General features: G+C 48.4%; 1 protein-coding gene across 3 annotated transcripts in view; it reads left to right on the top strand.

Annotated features, from left to right (window-relative positions):
- NRBP2 (nuclear receptor binding protein 2) overlaps positions 1-13,274 on the top strand; it is a 220,915-nt gene that overhangs the window by 157,458 nt on the left and 50,183 nt on the right. For all 3 annotated transcript variants that reach the window (XM_073543299.1, XM_073543297.1, XM_073543300.1), the window contains exons 9-10: positions 878-967; positions 8,688-8,743. In XM_073543299.1, the coding sequence (XP_073399400.1) occupies positions 878-967; positions 8,688-8,743 (146 nt within the window). The remainder of the gene's footprint in view (positions 1-877; positions 968-8,687; positions 8,744-13,274) is intronic.

Here is a 13,274-nt window from a genome sequence, read left to right as displayed (position 1 = left end):
TCGGCCGTATATAGTGACTGCTCAGCCTGCTGTCTGTAGGGGTCGGCCGTATATAGTGACTGCTCAGCCTGCTGTCTGTAGGGGTCGGCCGTATATAGTGACTGCTCAGCCTGCTGTCTGTAGGGGTCGGCCGTATATAGTGACTGCTCAGCCTGCTGTCTGTAGGGGTCAGCCGTATATAGTGACTGCTCAGCCTGCTGTCTGTAGGGGTCGGCCGTATATAGTGACTGCTCAGCCTGCTGTCTGTAGGGGTCGGCCGTATATAGTGACTGCTCAGCCTGCTGTCTGTAGGGGTCAGCCGTATATAGTGACTGCTCAGCCTGCTGTCTGTAGGGGTCGGCCGTATATAGTGACTGCTCAGCCTGCTGTCTGTAGGGGTCGGCCGTATATAGTGACTGCTCAGCCTGCTGTCTGTAGGGGTCGGCCGTATATAGTGACTGCTCAGCCTGCTGTCTGTAGGGGTCAGCCGTATATAGTGACTGCTCAGCCTGCTGTCTGTAGGGGTCGGCCGTATATAGTGACTGCTCAGCCTGCTGTCTGTAGGGGTCGGCCGTATATAGTGACTGCTCAGCCTGCTGTCTGTAGGGGTCGGCCGTATATAGTGACTGCTCAGCCTGCTGTCTGTAGGGGTCGGCCGTATATAGTGACTGCTCAGCCTGCTGTCTGTAGGGGTCGGCCGTATATAGTGACTGCTCAGCCTGCTGTCTGTAGGGGTCGGCCGTATATAGTGACTGCTCAGCCTGCTGTCTGTAGGGGTCGGCCGTATATAGTGACTGCTCAGCCTGCTGTCTGTAGGGGTCGGCCGTATATAGTGACTGCTCAGCTCTTCTTCCTGTGTACCTCACACCGGATTCTCTCTGTGGTTCTTGTTTTCCAGAATTGCCGGTCCCTGACGATCTCCGTGCTCCGCTGAGAAATCTGCGAGAAGAACAGCGCACCAAGCATTACTTTCCTCCCGAGTGCGGCTGTAAGGGCTCTCACTGCCTGTATGAGGGGCACACATAGATAAAACCACCCCAATGACCCCACATAACCAGAGAGATCCCACAGATCCCACCACTGTCTCCAATATGTTAGGGACCAGCACTCTGCTGCCTCCTATAGTCAAGGCAATTACACAACTGGCTGACGGCTTATGGACGAGGCCGCGGCTGCTTCGACTAAGGCCGGGTACTGGGGGGGCTCACAATGAGCGTATGGTGTATACTCCTCCGATATATATAATATATGGTGCCGCTCTGGCAGGCAGTGCAGGCGCAGTAAAGAGGCACACGTAGGTTTCCTAGTTCAAGCTCTGTTTTTTTCTGCTACCAGTGTGAATAAAACATTCTTACATATTATTATTATTCTTATTATTATAGGTTGGGGCCTGGATGTTGTGACAAAACACCCATCAGCTCTTTCCCACCCACCCACACGCTGAGGAGTTCTGGCTGTCTATGCTGTCCTCAGACCTGCAGCTGTGCGATTCGAGCATTGCCCCGAAATTCCGATATAGCAGAGAAGGGCCAGGACAGGTCTTGATGCACCTGCTGGAAGTAATACATCTCCTGTCCATCACCATTCCTCTCACTGCGTCACATACCCCCCTCCTTTGTTCAACCTGGGATGGGTGGACAGATGCCATACAGCGGCCTCTGGATAGGGCTTCTGCATTCCTTTGCAGCTTGCCTGCCTGGTGTCCCACTATAAACTTGACATTTTGTAGGGACTGGAACCACTTGGTGACCCAAGCATTCTCCTCCTTGGCTTGACATATCCACGTAAGAGGGGAATGATCTGTCACCAGGCGGAATGTCCTCCCCAGCAAATAGCTTAGAGGCTCGAGTGCCCACTTTATGGCGAGACACCTCCCCTCTCCGCTAAACTGTACCTGATTTTGGCTGTGCAACCTTTTGCTCAGGTACCACAGGGTGTTCTTCCCCATGAATTTCCTGGGACAGTACCGTGCCCAGGCCTACTTCCGAGGCATCTGTCTGTACAATAAACTCTCTTTTGACACGTGTCCCACATAGTGCCAACCTCAGTATCACAAAAGCCTTCTGGGTCCGAGCATCACAGCGGACCCTGATGGACTTCCTCCCTTTTAGTCAGTCCGTCAGTGGAGGAGTCGGTGTAACAAGATTGGGAATAAATCTCCTAGCTAACCCCAGGAAAGCTCTCGCCTGCCTCTCGTGAGAGAGCGCTGCCACTTCTGTATCACTTCCATTTTGTTCTCCTGGGGTTTGAGGACTTCCCGTCCAATTACCACATTTTCCCTGCCCCGGAACAAAGTATGGTCTCAAAATTGTCACCAGAGACCTTTATGTTGGACAATTTGGGCCCAGTGGCGAGTCCCCACTGTAACGGGGTCTTCCAAGCTGGAGTACCTCTTTCGGTACCACCCCGTGTTTTCGGAGGTCCGCTCTGCGTTGGCTGGAGTCTGAATGAATGACGCTGGCTGGAATTCCTCTGAGTGCATGGGCGCATATAAAAGATCACTGCTTCTCCATGTATTTCCAGTCTCACAACACTTTACTCACAGGACACAGAATATATCACACAGATACAGAGGGCCGGCCAATAGACAAGCGTCAGGCCAGACATGCATTACAAAAGCCGCAGGTGGCCGGAGCCTGCGGATGTTTACTGTGGGAATTACAAAGGTGGGGGGAGGGCGGACACTGCTGATACATTAGGGACATGCATCTCCCATGGAACCTATTATATATACATATAACTGCACAACATATTCTGGGTGCTGAGTGGTTCTGTAACACCCACCATCTCTTCCAGGACGGTTTTCTCCCCCTTTTCCACCGGAGTGGAGGTCACACCTACAGTTGGCATCTCTTCCTCGGTGACACAAGTTTCCTGCACTACAGTGTGGTGGAACTGCTACTGGGGTGTGCTCGCGTTCACCAGGTGGCACAACTGCTGGCCGTAGGGCAGGGAATAAAAGGAAAATCCCTCCCAAGTATCCGTTCATCATAGTGCAGACGCCCAACTATTCCGAAACTCTTGGCATCGTCTCCCGGCTGGTGTTTATTACCACCAGTGCAGTGGAATAGAATCATAGAATCATAGAATCGTAGAGTTGGAAGGGACCTCCTGGGCCATCTGGTCCAACCCCCTGCTCAAAGCAGGATTCGCTAAATCATCCCAGTTAGATGTCTGTCCAGCCTCTGTTTGAAGACTTCCATTGAAGGAGAACTCACCACTTCTCGTGGCAGCCTGTTCCACTCATTGATCACTCTAACTGTCAAAAAGTTTTTTCTAATATCTAATCTGTGTCTCCTCCCATTCAGCTTCATCCCATTGCTTCTAGTCTTTCCTTGTGCAAATGAGAATAAAGTTGATCCTTCTACAATGTGACAGCCCTTTAGATATTTGTAGACAGCTATTAAGTCTCCTCTCAGTCTTCTCTTTTGCAAACTAAACATTCCCAAATCCTGCAACCTTTCCTCATAAGACAGGGTTTGCAGACCGGTCACCATTCTGGTCGCTCTTTTCTGAACTTGCTCCAGTTTGTTGATGTCTTTTTTAAAATGTGGTGCCCAAAATTGGACACAATATTCCAGATGAGGTCTGACCAAAGAGGAGTAGAGGGAAATAATGACTTCACGTGATCTAGACTGTATGCTTCTGTTAATACATCCTAGAATTGCATTTGCCTTTTTTGCTGCTGCATCACACTGTTGACTCATATTCAGTCTGTGATCTATTAGTATACCCAAGTCTTTTTCACATGTGCTGTCACTTAGCCCTATTCCTCCCATTCTAAATATGCTTTTTTCATTTTTATTGCCCAGATGTAGTACTTTGCATTTCTCCCTGTTAAAAACCATTCTGTTAGTTGCTGCCCACTTCTCCAGTTTAGTCTAATAGTCTAAGTCCCCGTGTAGACGTAGCACCCCGACTTTCCAGCCGGCGAACTCACTGGATTGGACCAGGTCGGCCCGTACCGCGACAGCAGGGGTGCTCTCTGTTTCCACTTAGAGTGAACCCGTCAGCAGGATTGGGCTCAGTAACAGGCCCACAGCCCCCCTGGAGCACCAGAATCTCATTACCTCGTCACCCCCGGGCCATTTTCTCCGTTTTTGCGTTTGTTTTTTTCTTCCCAGAGCCATAACTTTTTTTTATTTTTCGTCAATATGGCCATGCGAGGGCTTGTTTTTTAACCTTTGTTGTACTTTTTGAACAACACCATTGGTTTTGCCATATCATGTACTGGAAAACGGGTAAAAAATTACAGGTGCGGTGAAATTGCAAAAATAAAGTGCAATTCCGCAATTGTTTTTTATTTTTCCACCATGTTCACTAAATGCGACAACTGCCCTGTCATTATGATTCTCCAGGACATTACGAGTTCGTAGACACCAAACAGGTCTAAGTTCTTTTTTATTTAAGTAAAGAAAAAAATGGTGGAGATACGATCGTTTGATCGCCCGTTAATCCATTTTATTGCAATTTTGCAGCAACCAAAAAGAAAATCTGGTGTTTTGACTTTTTCATGTTACTCCACTTACCGATCGGATTAATTCTTTTTATATATTGATAGAGTGGGCGATTCTGAACGTGGCGATACCAAATATATGTGTTTTTTAATTGTTTTATTTTGAATGGGGCAAATGGGTGATTTGAACTTTTAGATTTTTATTTTTTTTTTTAACTTTTCACTATCTTCAATAGTCTTCTTGGGAGACTAGAAGCTGCGATCATCCGATTGCTTGTGCTACACATAGGGCTTCAGCCCTGCTCTTTCTAGCAGTGGGCATTCATAGCAAGTGAGCATTGCTATCAGGCTGTGACAATTCCAGGGGTCTCCTGCAGACCCCAGGGTGTTATGCCAACCCATCAGCGAACTTCGGTCATGTGACACGGGTGCCAATGGGCGGGATTAGTGACGCCCTTACAGCGCAATCGTGTTAAGTGCCATAGTCAGAGATTGACAACGGCATTTAACAGGTTAACAGCTGCGGGTGGATCGCGATTCCACACTTGGCTGTAAAGGTACTGTGACACTAAGCGATATCGCTAGCAATATCTCTATAACTTGTGACGTTATAGCGATATTACTAGCGATATCGCTGTGTGTGATACTTACCTACAACCTGCTCCCCCGCTGGTTATCGCTGATCGCGCGAGAACGTTCAGGACTGTTTCTCATCGTCTGCTTCCTGCAGCGCTTCCTGATGTGACGAAGAGTGACACGTGGAGCCGGGCAGGAGGACGCAGGATCGCCTGGTGTGACAGGTAAGTAGCGACCCCCGACCCCAGCGATGTCACTGGTGAGATTTGCCTGTGTGGCAACTCACTAGCGACCACTTAGCGATGTACCAGCGATCCTGACCGCGTCATATCACTGGTCGGGATCGCTGGTACATCGCTAACTGTGACAGTACCTTTAGGGGCACTTGTCAGATAATGAAATCAGCTGACATGTGCCATTAAAGATAATGGCTCAGTGGTGGAAACCGCAGCAAAGGGGTAAACTCGACATGCGCTGTACATGTACAGCACATGTCGTGAAGGGGTTAACTGAAAACTACAAATCTAGATTACACAACAGCCACAAGACGGATTTCAGCAGGTATAAGTGTAATCAGTATATCGGAGCCGACCTGACACTGTCTGTAGTCACTGAGCACAATCCTGATCACAGGTGTCAGTGTAATCAGTATAACGGGCTGACCTGACACTGTCTGTAGTTACTGAGTACAATCCTGATCACAGGTATCAGTGTAATCAGTATAATGGAGCTGACCTGGCACTGTCTGTAGTTACTGAGCACAATCCTGATCACAGGTGTCAGTGTAATCAGTATAACGGCCCCGACCTGACCCTGTCTGTAGTTACTGAGTACAATCCTGATAACAGGTGTCAGTGTAATCAGTATAACGGCCCCGACCTGACACTGTCTGTAGTTACTGAGCACAATCCTGATCACAGGTGTCAGTGTAATCAGTATAACGGCCCCGACCTGACCCTGTCTGTAGTTACTGAGTACAATCCTAATAACAGGTGTCAGTGTAATCAGTATAACGGGCCGACCAGACACTGTCTGTAGTTACTGAGCACAATCCTGATCACAGGTGTCAGTGTAATCAGTATAATGGAGCTGACCTGGCACTGTCTGTAGTTACTGAGCACAATCCTGATCACAGGTGTCAGTGTAATCAGTATAACGGCCCCGACCTGACCCTGTCTGTAGTTACTGAGTACAATCCTAATAACAGGTGTCAGTGTAATCAGTATAACGGGCCGACCAGACACTGTCTGTAGTTACTGAGCACAATCCTGATCACAGGTATCAGTGTAATCAGTATAATGGAGCTGACCTGGCACTGTCTGTAGTCACTGAGCACAATCCTGATCACAGGTGTCAGTGTAATCAGTATAACAGGCTGACCTGACACTGTCTGTAGTTACTGAGCACAATCCTGATCACAGGTATCAGTGTAATCAGTATAATGGAGCTGACCTGGCACTGTCTGTAGTTACTGAGCACAATCCTGATCACAGGTGTCAGTGTAATCAGTATAACGGCCCCGACCTGACCCTGTCTGTAGTTACTGAGTACAATCCTGATAACAGGTGTCAGTATAATCAGTATAACGGCCCCGACCTGACACTGTCTGTAGTTACTGAGCACAATCCTGATCACAGGTGTCAGTGTAATCAGTATAATGGCCCCGACCTGACACTGTCTGTAGTCACTGAGCACAATCCTGATCACAGGTGTCAGTGTAATCAGTATAACAGGCTGACCTGACACTGTCTGTAGTTACTGAGCACAATCCTGATCACAGGTATCAGTGTAATCAGTATAATGGAGCTGACCTGACACTGTCTGTAGTCACTGAGCACAATCCTGATCACAGGTGTCAGTGTAATCAGTATAACGGCCCCGACCTGACCCTGTCTGTAGTTACTGAGTACAATCCTGATAACAGGTGTCAGTGTAATCAGTATAACGGCCCCGACCTGACACTGTCTGTAGTTACTGAGCACAATCCTGATCACAGGTGTCAGTGTAATCAGTATAATGGCCCCGACCTGACACTGTCTGTAGTTACTGAGTACAATCCTGATAACAGGTGTCAGTGTAATTAGTATAATGGCCCCGACCTGACACTGTCTGTAGTTACTGAGTACAATCCTGATAACAGGTGTCAGTGTAATCAGTATAACGGCCCCGACCTGACCCTGTCTATAGTCACTGAGCACAATCCTGATCACAGGTGTCAGTGTAATCAGTATAACAGGCTGACCTGACACTGTCTGTAGTTACTGAGCACAATCCTGATCACAGGTGTCAGTATAATCAGTATAACGGCACCGACCTGACCCTGTCTGTAGTCACTGAGCACAATCCTGATCACAGTTGTCAGTGTAATCAGTATAACGGCGCCGACCTGACCCTGTCTGTAGTCACTGAGCACAATCCTGATCACAGGTGTCAGTGTAATCAGTATAACGGCACCGACCTGACACTGTCTGTAGTTACCGAGCACAATCCTGATCACAGTTGTCAGTGTAATCAGTATAACGGCGCCGACCTGACCCTGTCTGTAGTCACTGAGCACAATCCTGATCACAGGACGATTGACAATTGTGTAGTCCGCCACTTGCTTAACCCGTAAGAAACGATAGGCTTTCTGGGTTCTTAACGCCAGAAACGGAGCAATGACTTCCTCCCATCAATCCCGAGATAGACCTTCCATCTAGACCACTCTGTCAAACGTGTCCAGGTACGTCTGGATGTCATATGAGGATTCCATCTTGGTAATCGCCGCACGGACCACTTTCCGGACATCGAGGATTGCTCCTGCTGTCTGTAGCACCGTCATGTGCTGTATTAGCAGTCGGTTGGTCTCCTGTTGTTGGTTGGATATTTGTTTCTGGCGGGTGGCTTCCTGGAGCACCTTTCACCTCTGCCTCCATCTCTGTAGGAATCCCCATCTGGGTTTGTGACAGTCCTTTTACCCAGAACATGCACTGCTCCACGCACCTGCCAGCCAGAAGAAGAGAAAAAAAAACATCCAATTTTAGGGCTAGCCTCACCGTGTGTGCCCGCTTCAAGCCACCAAATGTGGGAATTCGCTCTGGTAGGCAATGGCAGGGACGCAGTGAAGAGGCACACGTTTTCAGTTCAAGCTCAGTGTTTTTATTCACACTGGTAACATAAAAAATACACAAAGTCCAGCTTGTTTCCACCATATAGGTCGGGGCTCCTCACATGCCAGTCCACACAGATGTGATTTTGCCACAAAACTCCCCTCAGCTCTTTCCCACCCACCAACACACTGAGAAGTTCTGACTATGCTGTCCTCAGACCTGCAGCTGTGCAGTCTGGAGGTGACTGTGTGTCTGTTATCTATCAGATGACCAGCTTTAACTGTTTGCAGGAGGGGGAGGTAGAGGGTCTCCGTCATAGTTAATGGTCAACTGGAGGTCATGGAGCCAGACTTGGCTCCATTCAATCCATACTTCAATGTTACTATGAGAGAGCCATAGATTTTACAATTATTCTCTATAGCAAGACGCATCTGGGGTCACGTACAGAAACACATGCTGATGTCACAATCCTCTGTACTGTCCATGTGAAGGGTCTATACAGCACATAGAAAATGTGATAATGGCCGATACAAAACAACACCTGCTGTATCCTGAGCCGAGATCTCACTGCCCCATCTTCTCTCTAGCTACTGAAGACGGCACCGCAGTGGACATATACTCCTTTGGCATGTGTGCCCTCGAGGTAAGACTCAAAATGAAAACTCGGCTAATGTCTACAGTATATACCCAGGAGGACGGAGAGGGGGAGCGGACACTTCTAGTCCTGTCCTGTAGTGATGTATATAGTATATACCCAGGAGGATGGTGAGGAGGAGCGGACACTTCTAGTCCTGTCCTGTAGTGATGTATATAGTATATACCCAGGAGGACGGTGTGGAGGAGCGGACACTTCTAGTCCTGTCCTGTAGTGATGTATATAGTATATACCCAGGAGGACGGTGAGGAGGAGCGGACACTTCTAGTCCTGTCCTGTAGTGATGTATATAGTATATACCCAGGAGGACGGTGTGGAGGAGCGGACACTTCTAGTCCTGTCCTGTAGTGATGTATATAGTATACACCCAGGAGGACGGTGAGGAGGAGCGGACACTTCTAGTCCTGTCCTGTAGTGATGTATATAGTATATACCCAGGAGGATGGTGAGGAGGAGCGGACACTTCTAGTCCTGTCCTGTAGTGATGTATATAGTATATACCCAGGAGGACGGTGAGGAGGAGCGGACACTTCTAGTCCTGTCCTGTAGTGATGTATATAGTATACACCCAGGAGGACGGTGAGGAGGAGCGGACACTTCTAGTCCTGTCCTGTAGTGATGTATATAGTATATACCCAGGAGGACGGTGAGGAGGAGCGGACACTTCTAGTCCTGTCCTGTAGTGATGTATATAGTATATACCCAGGAGGACGGTGAGGAGGAGCGGACACTTCTAGTCCTGTCCTGTAGTGATGTATATAGTATATACCCAGGAGGACAGTGAGGAGGAGCGGACACTTCTAGTCCTGTCCTGTAGTGATGTATATAGTATATACCCAGGAGGACGGTGAGGAGGAGCGGACACTTCTAGTCCTGTCCTGTAGTGATGTATATAGTATATACCCAGGTGGATGGTGAGGAGGAGCGGACACTTCTAGTCCTGTCCTGTAGTGATATATATAGTTTATACCCAGGAGGATGGTGAGGAGGAGCGGACACTTCTAGCCCTGTCCTGTAGTGATGTATATAGTATATACCCAGGAGGATGGTGAGGAGGAGAGGACACTTCTAGTCCTGTAGTGATGTATATAGTATATACCCAGGAGGACAGTGAGGAGGAGCGGACACTTCTAGTCCTGTCCTGTAGTGATGTATATAGTATATACCCAGGAGGACGGTGAGGAGGAGCGGACACTTCTAGTCCTGTCCTGTAGTGATGTATATAGTATATACCCAGGAGGATGGTGAGGAGGAGCGTACACTTCTAGTCCTGTCCTGTAGTGATGTATATAGTATATACCCAGGAGGACGGTGAGGAGGAGCGGACACTTCTAGTCCTGTCCTGTAGTGATGTATATAGTATATACCCAGGAGGACGGTGTGGAAGAGTGGACACTTCTAGTCCTGTCCTGTAGTGATGTATATAGTATATACCCAGGAGGATGGTGAGGAGGAGCGTACACTTCTAGTCCTGTCCTGTAGTGATGTATATAGTATATACCCAGGAGGACGGTGAGGAGGAGCGGACACTTCTAGTCCTGTCCTGTAGTGATGTATATAGTATATACCCAGGAGGACGGTGAGGAGGAGCGGACACTTCTAGTCCTGTCCTGTAGTGATGTATATAGTATATACCCAGGAGGACGGTGAGGAGGAGCGGACACTTCTAGTCCTGTCCTGTAGTGATGTATATAGTATATACCCAGGAAGACAGTGAGGAGGAGCGGACACTTCTAGTCCTGTCCTGTAGTGATGTATATAGTATATACCCAGGAGGACGGTGAGGAGGAGCGGACACTTCTAGTCCTGTCCTGTAGTGATGTATATAGTATATACCCAGGAGGACGGTGAGGAGGAGCGGACACTTCTAGTCCTGTCCCGTAGTGATGTATATAGTATATACCCAGGAGGACGGTGAGGAGGAGCGGACACTTCTAGTCCTGTCCTGTAGTGATGTATATAGTATATACCCAGGAGGATGGTGAGGAGGAGCGGACACTTCTAGTCCTGTCCTGTAGTGATGTGTATAGTATATACCCAGGAGGACTGTGAGGAGGAGCGGACACTTCTAGTCCTGTCCTGTAGTAATGTATATAGTATATACCCAGGAGGACTGTGAGGAGGAGCGGACACTTCTAGTCCTGTCCTGTAGTGATGTATATAGTATATACCCAGGAGGACGGTGAGGAGGAGCGGACACTTCTAGTCCTGTCCTGTAGTGATGTATATAGTATATACCCAGGAGGACGGTGAGGAGGAGTGGACACTTCTAGTCCTGTCCTGTAGTGATGTATATAGTATATACCCAGGAGGATGGTGAGGAGGAGCGGACACTTCTAGTCCTGTCCTGTAGTGATGTGTATAGTATATACCCAGGAGGACGGTGAGGAGGAGCGGACACTTCTAGTCCAGTCCTGTAGTGATGTATATAGTATATACCCAGGAGGATGGTGAGGAGGAGCGGACACTTCTAGTCCTGTCCTGTAGTGATGTATATAGTATATACCCAGGAGGATGGTGAGGAGGAGCGGACACTTCTAGTCCTGTCCTGTAGTGATGTATATAGTATATACCCAGGAGGACAGTGAGGAGGAGCGGACACTTCTAGTCCTGTCCTGTAGTGATGTATATAGTATATACCCAGGAGGACGGTGAGGAGGAGCGGACACTTCTAGTCCTGTCCTGTAGTGATGTATATAGTATATACCCAGGAGGACGGTGAGGAGGAGCGGACACTTCTAGTCCTGTCCTGTAGTGATGTATATAGTATATACCCAGGAGGACGGTGAGGAGGAGCGGACACTTCTAGTCCTGTCCTGTAGTGATGTATATAGTATATACCCAGGAGGACGGTGAGGAGGAGCGGACACTTCTAGTCCTGTCCTGTAGTGATGTATATAGTATATACCCAGGAGGACGGTGAGGAGGAGTGGACACTTCTAGTCCTGTCCTGTAGTGATGTATATAGTATATACCCAGGAGGATGGTGAGGAGGAGCGGACACTTCTAGTCCTGTCCTGTAGTGATGTGTATAGTATATACCCAGGAGGACGGTGAGGAGGAGTGGACACTTCTAGTCCTGTCCCGTAGTAATGTATACAGTATATACCCAGGAGGACTGTGAGGAGGAGCGGACACTTCTAGTCCTGTCCTGTAGTAATGTATATAGTATATACCTAGGAGGATGGTGAGGAGGAGCGGACACTTCTAGTCCTGTCCTGTAGTGATGTATATAGTATATACCCAGGAGGACTGTGAGGAGGAGCGGACACTTCTAGTCCTGTCCTGTAGTGATGTATATAGTATATACCCAGGAGGACGGTGAGGAGGAGCGGACACTTCTAGTCCTGTCCTGTAGTGATGTATATAGTATATACCCAGGAGGACGGTGAGGAGGAGCGGACACTTCTAGTCCTGTCCTGTAGTGATGTATATAGTATATACCCAGGAGGATGGTGAGGAGGAGCGGACACTTCTAGTCCTGTCCTGTAGTGATGTATATAGTATATACCCAGGAGGACAGTGAGGAGGAGCGGACACTTCTAGTCCTGTCCTGTAGTGATGTATATAGTATATACCCAGGAGGATGGTGAGGAGGAGCGGACACTTCTAGTCCTGTCCTGTAGTGATGTATATAGTATATACCCAGGAGGACGGTGAGGAGGAGCGGACACTTCTAGTCCTGCCCTGTAGTGATGTATATAGTATATACCCAGGAAGACGGTGAGGAGGAGCGGACACTTCTAGTCCTGTCCTGTAGTAATGTATATAGTATATACCCAGGAGGACGGTGAGGAGGAGCGGACACTTCTAGTCCTGTCCTGTAGTGATGTATATAGTATATACCCAGGAGGACGGTGAGGAGGAGCGGACACTTCTAGCCCTGTCCTGTAGTGATGTATATAGTATATACCCATGAGGACGGTGAGGAGGAGCGGACACTTCTAATCCTGTCCTGTAGTGATGTATATAGTATATACCCAGGAGGACGGTGAGGAAGACCGGACACTTCTAGTCCTGTCCTGTAGTGATGTATATAGTATATACCCAGGAGGATGGTGAGGAGGAGCGGACACTTCTAGCCCTGTCCTGTAGTGATGTATATAGTATATACCCAGGAGGACGGTGAGGAGGAGCGGACACTTCTAGTCCTGTCCTGTAGTGATATATATAGTATATACCCAGGAGGACGGTGAGGAGGAGCGGACACTTCTAGTCCTGTCCTGTAGTGATGTATATAGTATATACCCATGAGGATGGTGAGGAGGAGCGGACACTTCTAGCCCTGTCCTGTAGTGATGTATATAGTATATACCCAGGAGGACGGTGAGGAGGAGCGGACACTTCTAGTCCTGTCCTGTAGTGATGTATATAGTATATACCCAGGAGGACGGTGAGGAGGAGTGGACACTTCTATTCCTGTCCTGTAGTGATGTATATAGTATATACCCAGGAGGATGGTGAGGAGGAGCGGACACTTCTAGTCCTGTCCTGTAGTGATGTATATAGTATATACCCA

This window comes from Dendrobates tinctorius, unplaced genomic scaffold (assembly GCF_039654945.1).
Source record: "Dendrobates tinctorius isolate UK_male_01 unplaced genomic scaffold, ASM3965494v1 ptg000130l, whole genome shotgun sequence".
NCBI classification, from domain to species: Eukaryota; Metazoa; Chordata; class Amphibia; order Anura; family Dendrobatidae; genus Dendrobates; species Dendrobates tinctorius.
This window is presented reverse-complemented; position numbering and strand designations above follow the sequence as displayed.